Source organism: Narcine bancroftii, chromosome 1 (assembly GCF_036971445.1).
Source record: "Narcine bancroftii isolate sNarBan1 chromosome 1, sNarBan1.hap1, whole genome shotgun sequence".
NCBI lineage: Eukaryota > Metazoa > Chordata > Chondrichthyes > Torpediniformes > Narcinidae > Narcine > Narcine bancroftii.
In genome coordinates, this window is record NC_091469.1 from 232627802 (window position 1) to 232644629 (window position 16828).

The 16828-nt window shown below is 40.0% G+C and overlaps 1 protein-coding gene across 6 annotated transcripts in view; it reads right to left on the reverse strand.

Annotated features, from left to right (window-relative positions):
• Positions 1–12884, reverse strand: part of tmem232 (transmembrane protein 232) — a 93759-nt gene extending 80875 nt beyond the window's left edge. For 4 of the 6 annotated variants that reach the window (XM_069892673.1, XM_069892693.1, XM_069892662.1 and 1 more), the window contains exons 1-2: positions 12784–12884; positions 10181–10337 (exon numbers count right to left, since the gene is read on the reverse strand). In XM_069892673.1, the coding sequence (XP_069748774.1) occupies positions 10181–10314 (134 nt within the window). In that variant the 5' untranslated portion in view covers positions 10315–10337; positions 12784–12884. Of the gene's footprint in view, positions 1–9978; positions 10132–10180; positions 10338–12783 lie in introns of those variants that run through there. The other 2 variants (XM_069892709.1, XM_069892702.1) reach the window with 2 other exon arrangements.
• Positions 12885–16828: the final 3944 nt, after the last annotated feature.

Sequence of the window (16828 nt, forward strand, 5' to 3'; positions counted from 1 at the left end):
TAATTACAGTAATACCAAAGACTGTGGAGGATCCACTAACACCAGCATCATATAGACCAATATCTCTACTTAACTCAGACGATAAGATAATAGCGAATTATTACCAAACAGATTGCCCGATTGTGTACCTAAAATCAAACTAGATTTATTAAAAGACGAGCAGCTGACAATGTCTGCAAGCTTATTAATCTAATTCATGACGTTCAAAGAAATAAGAATCCAACAGTGGCTGTTGCTCTAGATGCAGAAAAAGCCTTTGACAGAATAGAGTGGAATTACTTATTTAAAGTATTACAGAAATTCAATCTACCAGAAAAATATATAAATTGGATTAAAGCATTGTATAATGGACTGTTGGCGAAGGTAACAGTAAATGGATATGTATCAAGTCGCTTTAAATTAAGTAGGTCAACTCAGCAGGGATGTCCACTATCCCCCTCATTGTTCGCCTTAGCAATAGAACCTTTGCAGAACTGATAAGAATAGAAAATAAAACAAAAGGGATAAAAATAAAGGAGAAGGAGTATAAAATCAGCTTATTTGCAGATGACATTATAGTATACCTATATCAATAAAAGAACTACATAAGATATTGGAGAAATATCAGAGTACAAGATAAATGTAAATAAAAGTGGTGATGACAATGAGTAGTGCAGACTATACAGAATTTTAAAAAAGAATTACCATTTAAATGGCAAGCACAAGCAATCTGATACCTAGGGATCAGGTTAGATAATAACTTAAGCCACTTGTACAAACTAAATTATCAGCCACGAATAAAGAAACTGCAGGAAGACTTAGAACAATGGAAAGAATTACCGCTAACGTTGATAGAGAGGGTAAACTGCATTAAAATGAATGTGTTCCCAAGGATACAATACTTATTTCAAACATTACCAATTCCCTTAACAGAGACATTCTTTAAGGAATTAAAGAGAATAATAAGGAAATTCTTGTGGAAAGGGAGGAATCCAAGGGTAGCATTAGATAAATTAACAGAGAGGTATAATCATGGTGGTTTGCAGTTACCAAATTTTAGAAATTATTATTGAGCCGCACAATTGAAGTATTTATCAGGTTTTTACCAGACAAGGGAAAAACCAGACTGGACTAAGATAGAACTAGATAAAATAGGGAGAAGGTACTGGAACATATACTTTGCAAGTGGGATGAAAAGCTGGTGCAATATAAAAACTCACCAGTACTGCATCATTTACTTAATACATGGAAGAAGATCCACTTAGAAAGGAAAAAAAAATTATCAAATACCAAAATTACTCTTGACACAAAATCCACTAATCCCTTTTACAATAGAAAACCTTTCCTTTAGAGAATGGGAGAGAAAAGGAATCAAAAGAATAGAAAACTGTTTTTTCGAAAATAATTTATTAACATTTGAACAATTGAAGTACAAATATGAAATAACTCATGGTACGATGTTTGCATATCATCAATTAAAAACTTATTTAAAGGATAAATTGGGAAACAGCTTGAGATTACCTGAAGGAAGCAGCGTTGAATACGTGATTACAGACACAATGATAATCAAAAGATTTATAACCAACGTGTATATTAATAAAGTCATCAATATAACAGAGAAGAGTTGAGGAGCCTTGAAAGCTTTCAGCATGGATTGCTCCATGTATCCAACGAAAAGACAGGTGTAGCTGGGACCCATTCAAGTACCCATAGCTATACCTTTGATTTGGAGATAAGCCAAAGGACAAGTTATTGAGATTTGGCAGGTGCAGGAGGTTGGTGGTGGAAGGGGACTCATTAGATCCGTTATTCAGGAAGAAGAGGAAGTCTCGAGGCCTTCTTTTTAGGTGATGAAAATGTATAGGGACTGGACGTCCATGGTGAAAATTAGGCAGTCCAGCCCAGGGAAGAGAAAGTGGTCAGTGTTCTCCAGCATTTTTCTATTTATTCTTTCTATGGAGGTGTGTGATCAGCTGAGTTTCTCCAGCACTTTGGTGTTTATTCTATCTATGGACTTCAAACAAGAAGAGGATTGTTTAAAAACAAACTGGGAAAGATGGGTACTTATTTGTTTCTCATCCAGAACTGTAAGAATGGGACTTGGAACATGAAAAGGGCCGCTTATAAAGCACTGGAAAAGGTTGGTGCTTGTCTAAATTTCTACATTGGCTAATTAGCGGTTGTCAATAAAGGGAAGGGAGATTAAGCAACTAAGAGTGGGCTTTTGAGCCTTTGAGTAGAGGTGCAGGAAGTGAAATAGGACAACCCTCTTGTGATACAAAAGGATTCAGAAAGCAGGCACAGGTAAGGACAAGTTTGTCTAATATTTTTTTTCCATTTTATTGACAGTGGGAATGGCAGCCAGGGTAGGAACACACTCCTCCTGAAGAATGTGGATAGTAAGGGAAGCCAACAGCATCCTGATGACTTCATCTTTAAAAGATGCATCATCCAGCTGCAGTTCCTTACAAACAGCATTAGGGAATTGGAGCTGGAGTTGGATGAACTCTGGATCATTTGGGAGGCTGAGGGGATTATTGACAAGAGTTACATGGACGCAATCACACCCAGGAGGCAGGAAGAAGATGGCTGGGTGACAGCCAGGAGAGCGAAAGGGTATAGGCAGTCAGTACAGGGCAGTCCCGTGGACGTTCTCCTCAACATCCTTGTGGGGAGGTTTGCTAATGCTGTTCTGGGGTGGGGGGTGTTTAAACTAGATTTGCAGGGGGATAGGAACCAAAGTGCTAGAGCAGATAGTGGAGTAATGAGGAAAAATATGATGTTAAGTGCTTATAGAGTCAGAAATCAAAGGTGCGTAGTCAAAATAATGTTCTCAGGTTCATCTATTTCAATGCAAGGAGTATTGTAGTCAAGGTAGATAAGCTAAGAGCATGGAAAGGCACATGGAATTATGACATTGTGGCCATTAGTGAAATTTGGTTGCAGGAGGGATAGGACTTAACGTTCTGGAGTTTTGTTGTTTTAGATATGAATGAGCGGGAAGGATGAAAGAGCAAGGAATAGCATTGATCATCAAGGAAAATATCACAACCGTTCTCTGACAGTACAGACAAGAAGAGGGCTCACCCACTGAGGCTATATGCATGGACCTGAGAACTAGGAAAGATATGACCACATTAAGGGTTATATGATTGACCACCCAATAGTCAGCAAGAATTGGAGATAGTAGTGATTCTAACTTTTCACATATTAACGGGGGTTCCTATTCACGTTGAACACCTTGGGTAGCACAGTTAGAGTAGCAGATAGCACTGTTGTAACAGCACCAGTGATCGGAATGTGGTTTGAGTCCCACATTCTCTGGAAGAAGTTTGTTTATTCTCTGTGAGCTCTGGTTTCCTCCCACCGTTCAAAATGTACAGTGGTTTGTAGGTCATCTGGGTGTCACAGATCTGTGGGTCAAAAGGGCCCACATATTGACTGGGATCCCATACTGTAAAAGGGCTGGATGGCTTACATTTTGTCAACTGTGTTTAGGAACGGCTTCTAAATCAATATAATTGAGGCACCAACTAGAGACAGTGCCATACTTGATCTATTCGGGAACGAGACAGGACAGGTGATAAAAGTATGTGGAGGGGAACATTTTGGATCCAGCAATCATAATGTCATTCATTTCAAGATAATTATGGAGAAGGATAGGACTGGTACTCAGGTTGAGATTCTAGATTGGAGAAAGGCCAATTTTGGTACTCTGGCAAGTAGGTGCTCGGTAAGTGGAAGGCCTTTAAAGATGAAATTTTGAGAGCATAGTTTTTATATTCTTGTTAGGATTAAAGGCAAGGTTAACAGGCATAAGGAACCTTGGATTTCGAGGGATATTGGGGAACTAGTTCAGAAGAAGAGAGAGGTGTATAGCAGGTATAAGCAACAAGGAGCAAATGAGGTATTTGAAGTGTACAAAAAATGCAGGAAAAAAATGGACAGAAATAGGAGAGTTGAAAGAAGACAGGAGGTTGCTTTGGCAGATAAGGTGAATGAAATCCTGTAGGTATATTAAGAGTGAAAGGATACGAAGGGACAACATTGATCCTCTTAAAAATCAGCTCTATCTGAAGCCAGAAGAGATGAAGATACATCTCAAAGGGGGTGTGGCAAGATGGCGTAGGGAACAGACGTGCCTTCCAGACCTCTCCTGACTCTGATTTATTGTTTTGTCTTTAAGTGCCCGTTAATGTTCTTTTAAAAGTTTATAAATAAGAAGAGGTGCTGGATTAGTGCCTAATGGTTTATATGCAAAAAAAAGGTAAAAGAAAACATCAATAGACTGTTAAAAAAACTACATTTTCCGAAATTGTCTGAGCCTACTTGTTCACAAGAAGCCAGGACTCAACGTAGAATGGATCCAGAAGAAGACGTACAGAATTCGGCTTTGAAACTCCGTTTTAAACCGGTAAGGCTCTCTGAAGGTCGCATTCAGCAGCTTTCAGAACAAAGAGCTGGTCGGGTGCCAGTATTTCACACAACGGCCACTGTGAGTGCTGTTACTCAGACTTTGACAGTTGAATCAGCTGGGGCGCCACCAGCTGGAGAGTTAAAGAGCTGTCATTCGACTGCTACAGTGGTGGCGCTGCAAAATGCATCTTCAATTACAACAGTTTTTCCAGACATCGATTCAGTGAAGATGATTGAGATTTGGCTTAAAGATAACCCTGATCTTCAGTCTCCTGGCATTGCTGGGGGGACTTTGAGAGGGATTTTTATACGAAGTCAAACTGCTAGAAAAGATACTAAATTAAGGGAAGGGACAGAAGATCCCGTGGTCTCTAAGGAACAGCAAGACCCCATAATGCCTGAATCTACTTATGTTGAAATGTTTGTTAAGGATCTTGAAGATAAGATATATTCTGTATTGAGTCACTTAGCTAATTTTGTGAACCCGTTTATTTCCAAGATTAATGCGATGGCGGAAGCCATTAATGGAGCTTTTAAGCTTGAAACCATTGAAAGATTTGAAATGTGTGATCAAGGTTTAGTCGATGTACAGGATCAACTGCAAGATGAAAATAGAATAATTGAAACATTGCAGATCCAAAATTAAAATTTAGCAAAAAAGGTTGATAATTTGGAGAATCAATCTAGACGGAACAACGTGAAAATTGTTGGTTTGCCAGAAGGCATAGAAGGACCAGATCCAAGAAAATTTTTTACTGAATGGATTCCACGAGTGTTAGGACAGGATAAATTCCCTGAAGGTTTAATACTGGAACGTGCTCATAGAGTTTTAAGAAGAAAATCTTTTTCAGGACAGAATCCAAGACCTGTTCTGATTCGTTGTTTAAACTATTGTGACAGAGAGACAATTTTACGTACGGCTATTAGAAATGCCCAGCAAAATAGATCTCCTTTGATGGTTCAGAATAATCCTGTTTTCTTCTCTCAAGATTTGAGTCAAGAAATTATGTTTCAACGACGCAAATTTAATTCTGTGAAAGAACGGTTGTGGAAAAAAAGACATAAGGCAACATTCAGGTATCCTGCGGTACTGAAGATTTTTCAGGATGGAAATCAGCCAAAGTTCTTTGACAATCCTAAAGAGGTTATGGACTTTGCTCAGTCTCTGCCAATCATGCAGTTTCAGGAACGATGTAATCCTTCAAGGTCTCCAAAGAGAGTAGAGATGTAAGTTGGGATCCAGATTTTTAAAAGAAATGGAAGCAATGGTGACCGAAGTGGTAACGTTGATTTAAAAAAATAAATCTTTTATCTTTTTTTTTGAGAAAGTTTAAATAGTTTAAATAATGATGATAGTTTAATGAATGGGAGTTGGGAGAGGGAACTGGGTGGGCACTAGTTTCCAGAAGTCATCAGCTACCTGTGAGTTACCTCACACCCAATATTTTGGGGGAGTTACTGCTTTGGGCGGTTTAAACAGGAGGAGGTAGTCGTGACCTTCGACCTGTTTTTTTTTCTTTTTAATTTTTGGGTTAAGAAGAGAAGGTTTTTTTTAAAATAAATAAATTTTTTTAACTCTTTTTGTTTTCTGATTGTAATTGAGAGGGAATTAGGAGGTTTTTTTCTCTCCTTTTTTTTCTCTCTTTTTTTTGGGGGGGGTTTCTCTTTTTTCTCTCTTTTTTAAGAGGATGATGTCACAGAAGATAATAAGTCAAAAATTGAGGATGTTGAATTAGATGAAGAGGAAGATGAGGGGAAAGGTGATAAGAAGAAAACCAAGTACAAATACATTGAGGGAGAAGAGTTTAATAAAATTAAGTTAATTTTGATAGAGAATTTTGAAGATGTTATAAATGAAGAATATGGAGAATTTTATAAGAGTTTGAACTTTTTTTTTCTTTTTTTTTATATAAGGGGAGGGGAAAGGAATAAAAAGTTTATCTGATTGTTTTTTCTAAGGGATGTTTTTGTTCTCTCGATGAATTATAAAGGAAACTTGGTATTAATGGAAATTCTGTATTTATGTATTGTTAATTATGATTTTTTGTATAACAGATATGTGGTTGATATATGATTTTAATATTTGAACTTAGTTTTAAAGTGGATTTCATTTGTTAAATACATGTATTATGTTTGATTTAAATATATGTTTAAGGGTATTATTTTAGTATTGATTTTTTTGTTGTTAGTTATTTTTTTGTTGTTAAGTTTTATCCTTTTTTTGTAAGTGGGGTTTTTTCTATTTTATTTACAACATTGTTAATTAATTCTTCACTCTTTATTTTGGGGGGAGGGTGGACTAATTTTAAATTAGACGATTAATGTTGTGTTATAATTATTTGGGGGGTTAATTTGTGTAGTTTAATGATGTAGTATTCTAATTTTTATTATCTTATTTTTTATTATTTCTTTAAATGTAATTTTTATTTTATTCATGTCATAAAATTTTAAATAAAGTTTAAAAAAAATAAAGAAAAAGATACATCTCAAATAGCTTTTTTGAATCTGTATTTAATCAGCAAACTGGCACAAAGTCTGGGAAGTAAGGAAAACAAGCAGTGAGGTCATGGAATCCATACAGATTAAAGAGGATGAGGTGTTTGCTGTCTTAAAGCAAAGAAAGGTGGATAAATCACCTGATAGTCAGGGAATGATTATGGATAGCCAACATGACTTTATGCTTGGTAGCTCATGTTTAACGAATCTTCAAGCTTTTCAAGGAAGTTACAGGAAAATTCATGAAGGAAAGGCTGTGGATGTTATCTACATAGACCAAGGTCGCATATGGGAGGTTAGTTAGCAAGTTTCAGTCATTCAGAATTTATGGTTGAGGTAGTAAACTGGTTCCAATATTGGCTTTATGGGAGAAACCAGAGAGTGGTAGTGGATGATTGCCTCTTTGAATGGAGGCATTTGACTAATGGTGTGCTTCAAGAATCGGTGCTGGGCGTACTGCTGTTTGTCATCTATATCAATAATCTGGATGATAACGTGGTAAATCGGAAAACCAAGTTTGCAGATGACAAAGATTGGAGGTGTAGTAGATAGTGAGGAATGCTTTCAAAGCTTGCAGAGTGATCTGGGCCAGCTAGAAAAATGGGTTGCAAAATAGCAAATGGAATTCAATGCAGACAAGTGTTAAGTGCTTCATTTTGGAAGGACAAACAATGGTAGGACATTCACGGTAAATAGTAGGGCACTTAGGCCTGAAGTAGAACAGAAGCATTTGGGAATACAAATACATAATTCACTTAAAATCGAGTGAATCGTAAACAGGGTCATAAAGAGAGCTTCTGGACATTGGCCTTCATAAATAAAATTATTGAGTACAGGGGTTGAGATGTTATGGTAAAGTTGTATAAGACATTGTAGAGCCCAAATTTGGAAATATTGTGTGCAGTTTGGTCACCTAACTACAGGAAAGATAAGTGAATGCTACCCCATCCACAGAGCAGCTCTGCAACTTAACTAATCAAAGCTGATTGTTCAGTTTAGTCGATCAGGTTTTAAGTACCTAGGTGTAAACTTTACACACACATTCTCCAAATCTCCTAATAATTTTTTAAAAACTTCTTTTACATCAAGAATTTAAAATCAGATTTTCACAGATGAAGCAATTTGCCCCTGTCACTAATGGGCAGAATAAATGTAGTCAAAATGAATATATCACCAAGATTCCTTTATTTCTTCCAAAACATTTGTTCACCTTGCTGGACAAAATAATTTCCACCTACATTTGGAATGGGAAATGGTTCATAAAGCATTAATGGAAAACTGTAGTGGAGGACTTGCTCTTCCCAACTTCCAATTCTACTACAGGTACTGGGCAGCATAAGCTAAATTACTGGGTGCAATTCCCTGAGCTCTCCTGGTGTAAACAGGAAGAGTCATCTTGTAAGTCGTTGTCCTTAGCGGCCATGGTATATTCTTCATTGCCGACAAAACCCTCTAACCACACTGACAACCCAGTGATACTCAATACAGATTAGACGTCCCTTTAAATGGGCAGCTGCATCTGTTCAGGGTCCCTTATTTTCACCTTTACTCATCAATTTTTTTTTAAAAAAACATAGCGAACTAAAGGTATCAAATGTCTTTAAGATCTGTAAAATGTTTAGCAGCTTCACCTCTCTGTCACACACATATGGCTTACCTGCATCACACTCATTTCGTTTCTTTCAGATTCAACATTTTATTTCAAAGGCTTTCCCAAACTTCCCTCAGTTACCTGCCAAACAACCCTGGGAAGATGTAATTTCCTGCTAATCCAGGAGGGAGAGGAACAATTTCAAAAAATTATATTTCTATTCTGTCCATTAAAAGTCAATCACTTTCCAAAATAAAGACAGAATGGAAACAGAGGAGAAACTGTGGGAAGAGACTACTGAAAGAATTTGTTCTACCCTCTCCTGCGCTCGCTTGGGACTCATTCGGTTCAAGATGCTGCACAGGGTTCACTTTTCAAAATCCAGAGGGCCAGCCATTTGTCCTGAAATAGAGGACAAATGCAATGGGTGTAATGGCTCCCCTTGCCACCCAAGTCACATGTTTAATCAGAACCCCAAAATACAAGGGTTCTGGAGTGGAGTCTCCAAAATACTAAAAGTCAATTTGCAACTTGGCCTGTTGAATGCAATATTTGGAATCTCTGACAACTCTGTAAATTCCCGGCAGAAAGATGTGATAGCATCTACATCCCTATTAGCCAAGTATCTAATCCTGTTACACTGGAAGTCTGACAGAGGCCCTCCTATTACACAATGGATTAAGGATATCAGTTTCTTCATTAAACTGGAGAAAATTAAATACACATTAAAGGGTGTACCGGAAAGTTTTTCCACAAATGGCAATCCTTTGTGTTTTTTTTTCTCTGAATTACAAGTACTTATGGAGTAAAAAACTAACTGTGAGACCGCTGAACCAGTACAATCAGTAATATATCAATGCTACTGTCAGCACAAGTGTCACGGTGGTCAGAGAGTGGGGTCCAGGTGTATATCTCAAGAGTGAAGGTTTGTGCATATGTGTGTTGGTTTTTCTGTTAAAGAAAATGAAATAGGAGCACAATGTACATCTGTATAATCTGTACAAAGTTGGTTTTGATGCTCATTTAAATACATATTAAAAAAAAGGCTCTAGTCCAAAATGTCGACTACTTTTAATTCCGATCCATGCTGCATGACCTGCTGAGTTTCATGTACTGCACAAGATTCCAGCATTTGGAGATTTGACTTCTCTTGCAGCAAACGTTGAATCCATTGAGATAAACAGTAATTTATTTTACCCCATTTGTTGATGCAATCTTGCTTGTTTGCTCTGCTCTTTCTCAATACATTCTGGTTATCGTTACCTGTTATTGTTATTATGCAAGATTGGCTTCATTAATATCCTTCACCTGAAGCTCATCCTCTATTTTTAGCTTATCTTATCTCTCTTCTATCCTCATGTCCTCATTCCATTAACTAGCCTTCTATAAACTTTCTCTAATGTGGCAAAACACTGGTTCCATCTGTTTATGGAAATTCATAACCGTGTCAACATAACAAGTAGCTTAATAATTACAATTGGATGCAGGAGACTCACCAGTAGATAAAATGTCAGTGGGTATACTCTGCCTGACAAATACTATAAATTGTAGAAACACCATAGACATGCTATCATTGTTTTCTAAGGATGACAATCAAAAAGGTGCATCACAAAAAGCAAACCAATATAATTTCATTTATCTCATATCTTTCCCAATCATATTTTATATGACAGTGTAAAAACCAAAGTGAAACTTAACTTTTTTACAGCATCCTTGGAATAGCAAAATTTCAAGGTATCTTTGCTCGTTTTTGCAATGGCTTCAAGCAGTAGGTGATCATTTTGGGAAATTATCCCAAATCTGTGCACAATGGGTATCTTCAACATTGGCATTTTTACAGATGTAAATGTCTAATCTATATTTACAATAAAGACAAAGCAAAAATTTAGTGAAGGGATACAAATACAGAAGGGAATATTACAAATGTAGTTGCATAGCAAGGATTCTCTTCAAATTGTTGAAATTATGTTGCAAAATTGCCATCTCCCTTATCTATTTGGATGAGAATGTAGGTGGCATGATGACCAAATTTGCAGATACCAAAATTAGCACATGGTGGACAGTGAAAAAGGTGGTCTATGGCAGCAACAAGATCTTGTTCAACTGGGAAAGAGGGCCAAGGAATTGCAGGTGGAATTTAACTCCGAAAAGTGCAGAGTGATGCCTTTTAGGAATGAAAACCAACACAAGACAACAAAGTAAACGACAGTGCCCTAAGAATTTACAAATGAGACTGTGGGGAACCTATACTTAGTTCTCTGAAAGAGATGATGCAGGTAGGCAAGGTGGTAAAGAAGCCATATGGCATGCTCACCATCACCATTTCATCAGGCTTGTAAATGACTACTAGAGTTGGGGCACCATATTACAGTTGTACAAGACATTGCAGAAACCTCACTTGGAATAACATTATTAAGTAGTATTACACAAAGTGCCTTTAGTCTGCCATAGGCAGACAAGGATTCACCACTAGCATTGCCTAGGCTCCACTTACAGTCAGAGAAAGTGAAGCAAAAAAAGATCCCACAACCCTCCCCTCCAACCCAGAGGGTCCGTGTATTCACCTCCACTACTCTCATAGCCTCTGCATCTGCACATGACTCCATCCAGATCAATTCAAACAATTGGCAACCCAAACCAAGATCCAAACCTCCGACACAATGAGGAAGTCTTTAATATCCTTGCCCTCAGCATCCTCTCAAGTTCTGGCCCCAACACCCAGATCCCATGAGCCAGCTTCCAGCTGCCTGTTATGAATCCTTCAACCTTAAGTTTCCAGCAGCCCACAGCCTGTGAGGATTCCTTGTCTGCAAGTCACCAACAGCTCACCGCTTAAGTGTGTCTTTCAGCTGCAGAGCCTCTCACTGGCCCGCCACATTGGTCTCCGTCCTTGGGGTCATCTCGTCAGGTTCTCCTTCTAAACTGGGGGTGTCCACCCCATTATTGGTACTCTGTGCCAGTCCGCTGCTCTCCTGGAGTCTGCAGCTGAGGCCACCACCGCTATATTAGGCCCAGACCCCAGGTTGCAGGATTTTAAATAAAACCATCAACTCCTTTCGTAGGCTGTTTAAAGCCTGTATGGATCTGTCAGCAATAGAACTGGGTGGGAGAAACTTGCAGGGAATGCTGTGTCTCTGCTCCCCGGTCTCCCCAGGTCTGCACCAGTGGCAGCGCTGCCATTTTTTGTATGTAATTCTAGTCACCCTACTACAGGAAAGATGTGTTTCTTTGGGAGAGGATGCAGAAAAGGCACACAGAGATATTGCGTGGAATTAAAGGCTAAAGAGACTGAATAGGTTGTGACATTCCCTGAAACAAAGGAGGCTGAGGGGAGACCTTACAGAGGTTTATAAAATCACAATACATAAGGTGAATGGAAGCAGTCTATTTCCCATGGGAGGGCAATGCAAAATTAGAAGCCATGCATTAAAGGTGAGAAGAAAAAGATCTAAGGGAGACAAGGAGCACTTTTTTCAATGCAGAGATTGGTGGGTTTAGGGAACAAACTGTCGGAGAAGGTACTCTTACCACATTTAAGAGCGATTTAGACAGGTACATGGAGCGAAAAGGTTTCAAGGGACACAGACAAAGTGCGCAGGACGAGTTGAGGCAGACAACTTGATCGCATGGACAAGTTGGCCAAAGGAGCTGTTTCTATGTGGCTTTAGTCTATGACTCTCAGCCTTTCAGGAATGAAATTAGAAAAGATCTTTCATGTACAAATTGATGGAATGTTGGAACAATTTTCCACAAAGGAACTCGTATTTAAATTGGTAAAATTTGTGTTCACTATGGGTACTGAGGGGCAATGAGAAAGTGGGATACCAGTTACTGGTAGGTGATTACGTTATGAAAGAGCTCAAAAGGTTTGACGTATCAGATGTATGGTTTATTTTAGCAATTCCTGGAGCTTATTTATGAGCACATGACCCGAGTTTATGTCCCCAGTCATTGCTCCCTGCAAACACGTGGCCCTTGAATCGTCGGCAACTCTAGATCGAGCACAGCCTCCCTTCCCTGTTTGTTGCGCTGGAAACATCCCAGTCGAGGAGACATGGATGTTTAACAATCCGACACGGATCGCCGCCACTTTAATGACAGCGAAAGTATTCAGACCCCACACACACAAAAAAACTACCCCCCCCCACACCGGAAATATTTTACTGGAGAGCGGCAAAGGGGAAGGGAACAAGGTTTGGGGAATTTGTGTACTAAATCTTCCATTACTAAAGTAATTTCTATCGCGCAATGACGTCGCCGAACGAGGTTGGGGAGAGCAGAAGAAAGGGATTGATACCGACCAGTTGACACGGGGAACGCGTCCGATTCCCATCCGACCCGAATTGAACGGCGGTCCCAAAGCCAACCGGATGTCTCGAGTCTGTTGCCCCGGTGGTTTCCATGGAGACCCCGTGGCGCGCACGCTCGCCGGGACGGCCGCAAGGCCGCAGTTAATCAAGTTTGAGTCCCTTGCTGGATTTAAAATCGTTTTGCGCTACTTCCAACCCAAATATTAAAACATTTTGTATGAAACACAAGTAGATGGATTGTTAACTGCGCGTTTAGACAGATTTGCTCAAGGTTAAGTCACTATTATTGGGCCGTCCGTCGACGAGGTTTATCGTTGTACACATTGCACAATATACCTATTTTAGTTTATTGAAGAGAGCTGGGATGACTCGATTATATTGTTGATATGACACAGGATGCTCCCATTTTACATAGAGCAATGGGCAATGTCCAAATCACAGGATAGCGAATAAACCAAAGAGCTGGAGAAACTCAGCAGGTGCAGCAGAGGCCATGTTGTAGGGCACTGGCAGTAACCGCAGAGACAACCTCTGGAAATGATAGGCTGTTGTACACAGAAGAACCTTGCTGGCCCAAATCCCAGGATAGGAATGGCAGCAAGGGAAAGGTGGCTTGACCTTCATGGCCCAGGACCACGGGACAGGAGTCATCCGTGGGCGGGCCAGCTCCATATATACCACCGACAATGATAACTATGTACAATGGAAGAAACATCACCACAGATGGATTTTTTAAACCAAGAATAAATTTTATTCACTATAAATTACTTTCAAAGGGAAAACCATTCAAAATCTCTTCCCATCCATACATTTCCATCACTGTACATTGTTGTATTCATTTCGATTTACACAATTGCCTTTTCATCACTCACCCCCCCCCCCCCCCCAGTCTCAGTCCCTCCATGTCCCGTAACAGAAGGATTCTAGACTGTGGTCCTACCTCCCAGCGCTTTCACTTAGGCTGCACCAAGTATGGGGAGCGACGGGGTTTCTGGAGCATCAGGCAATACCTCACTGATTGAAAACTCAACAATGGAGGTGAGGGTAAATGGACATTTAGCTGATTGCTGAGTAGACACTGGCTCCACTGAGAGCTTTATAAATATTGTATAGTATATCTAACTGTAAAAGGGACGGAATTTTGTAAGTTCCAATTGGATGGACTTGTGTGCTCCTGTGTTGCTGTGCCTGGACTTCATGTGTCACCTAAAAACGTGACCATGGAGTACTCTGGCCCACACCCTCCAATCATGGTGTGGACAGAACGTCCCAAAAGCCGGACTCCACATGCATTCTCTCCACCCAAAATATTGATAACCCCCCCCCCCCACAACTGTTTTCAAACATGACTCCCGATTGCAAACCAATAGCTACAAAGAGCAGGCGATACAGAGCGGGTGATTGGGAATTTATCAGAGCTGAGACACTGCAGCTACTCAAAAAAACATAATTGAACCTTACAACAGCCCATGGAGAGACCAGCTGGTAAACAAAATTGCGCAGTACCATCGCATACCATCAGTTACTGATCCATTAAGAGGACTGCCCCTGCATAGCATTTGAGGCTCTATCAGTTCCAAGGATCCCTTTTTGTATCACCAATTGGGTCTTGGTCTTCCAGAGACAGGTAGACAAAATGGTCGACAAGTATGGATTGAAGGCCACCTTCCCTGATCTCGACAACGTCACTATTTGTGGACACTCTCTGGAAGACCATGACGCCAACCTCCAGAGGTTTCTCCACATGGCCAAGGCTCTGAACTTCATGTACAACTCCAGTAAGTGCGTGTTCCGGAAGAAATGTCTGGCGATCCTGGGCTATGCGGTGGAGAATGGCATCATTGGCTCTGACCCCAATCGAATGTGCACCATTAGACCTCCTGATACAGAGGACCATGAAAGCTTTAAGGAGATGCCTGGGCTTCTTCTCCTACTGCACCCAGTGGATCCCTCACTTGGCAGATAAGGTCCACTCCCTCTTAAAGTCCACTTATTTCCCATAGTCGGCCAAAGCCCAGGTGGCTTTTGACTACATTCTGAGCTACATCGCAAAGGCCACCATGCATGCGGTGGACGAGAATGCACCCTTCCAGGTGGAAAATGATGCCTCTAATGTAGCTCTGGCCACTACCCTTGACCAGACAGGCAAGCCAGTTGCCTTTTTCTCCTGCACCCTACAAGGCCACGAGCTTCGGAACCCATCTGTGGAGAAGGAAACTCAAGCCACTATAGAGGCCATCAGGTACTGGAGGGATTACCTGGATGGCAGAAAATTTACACTGCTCACTGAACAGTGATCGATGGCATTTATGATTAATAATGCAGAAAGGGGCAAAATAAAGAATGACAAGATTGCTAGGTGGAGGATCAAACTCTCCATCTATAATTATGATGTAGCATACAGGCCAGGTACTCTGTGAAGCTCAAGATGCCCTGTCATGAGGAAGTTGTGCCTCTGCACACATGGGACAGTTGCGGTCACTGCATGATGAGCTTTGCCACCCAAGCATCACCCACATGGCTCGTTTCATCAAGACACACAACCTGCCCTACTCCATCGAGGACATCAGGGAAATAACCAGGTCCTGCCAGGTCTGTGCGGAGTGCAAGCCGCACTTCTACCGCCCCGACAAAGTGTACCTGATAAAGACATCCCACCCCTTTGAACGATTCAAGGGTTCCCTCCCTTCAACCAACAGAAATGTGTACTTTCTCAACATTATCAACGAGTATTCAAGTTTTCCATTTGCCATTCCCTGCCCAAACATGACCACCACCACGGTCTTGCAGTCTATTTCACCCTGTTCGGGTATCCCAGCTATATCCATAGTGACCGAGGCTCATCATTTATGAGTGAAGAGCTACACCAGTACCTGCTTGTAAGGGGCATTGCCTCAAGCAGGATGACTAACTATAATCCCGGAGGAACAGACAAGTTGAAAAAGAGAACACGATCGTATAGAAGACTGTGAAATTGGCTCTCTGGTCCAAAGGCCTTCCAGACTCACGCTGGCAAGAAGCCATACCCATGGCACTTCATTCCATAAGGTCATTCCTTTGCATGGTGACTAACACAACTCCTCACGAGCTTATGTTTATGTTCCAGAGGAAATTCATGACTGGGACTACTCTAATGGCACCAGGGCTAGTCCTGCTGAGAAAGCACGTGAGGGGCCTTTGACAGGGTAGAATGGAATTATTTATTCAAAGTATTACAAAAATTCAGTTTACCAGAGAAGTATATTAATTGGATTAAAGCATTATATAAGGGGCCATTGGCGAAAGTGACAGTAAATGGATATATATCAAAGCAATTTAACTTAAGCAGATCAGCAAGGCAGGGATGCCCACTATCACCCTTATTGTTCGCGTTAGCTATAGAACCACTAGCAGAATTGATAAGAGCAGAAAATAAAATAAAAGGGATAAAAATAAAAGACAAGGAATATAAAATCAGTTTATTTGCAGATGATGTTATAGTAACAGAACCAGAAATATCAATAAAAGAATTACATAAGAAATTGAAGGAATATGGAGAAATGTCGGGTTACAAGATTAACGCAAATAAAAGTGAAGCAATGCCAATGAATAATGCAGATTTCTCAAAATTTAAGAAAGAATCACCATTCAGATGGCAAATGCAAGCAATACGATACCTAGGTATACAAATAAATAAAAACCTCGGCCATCTATATAAACTCAATTATTATCCACTAATGAAAAAAATTACAGGACGACTTAGAGCATTGGAAAGACTTACCACTAACACTAATAGGAAGGATAAACTGTATTAAAATGAATATTTTCCCAAGGATACAATACCTATTTCAGGCATTGCCAATACACTTGATGGAGAAATTCTTCAAGGAGTTAAAGAAAATAATAAGGAAATTTTTATGGAAAGGGGGGAAACTGAGGATAGCACTAGATAAATTAACAGAATGGAATAAACAAGGAGGCTTACACTGCCAAACTTTAAAAATTATTATAGAGCCGCACAATTAAGATACCTATCAGATTTTTATCAAACAAGGGA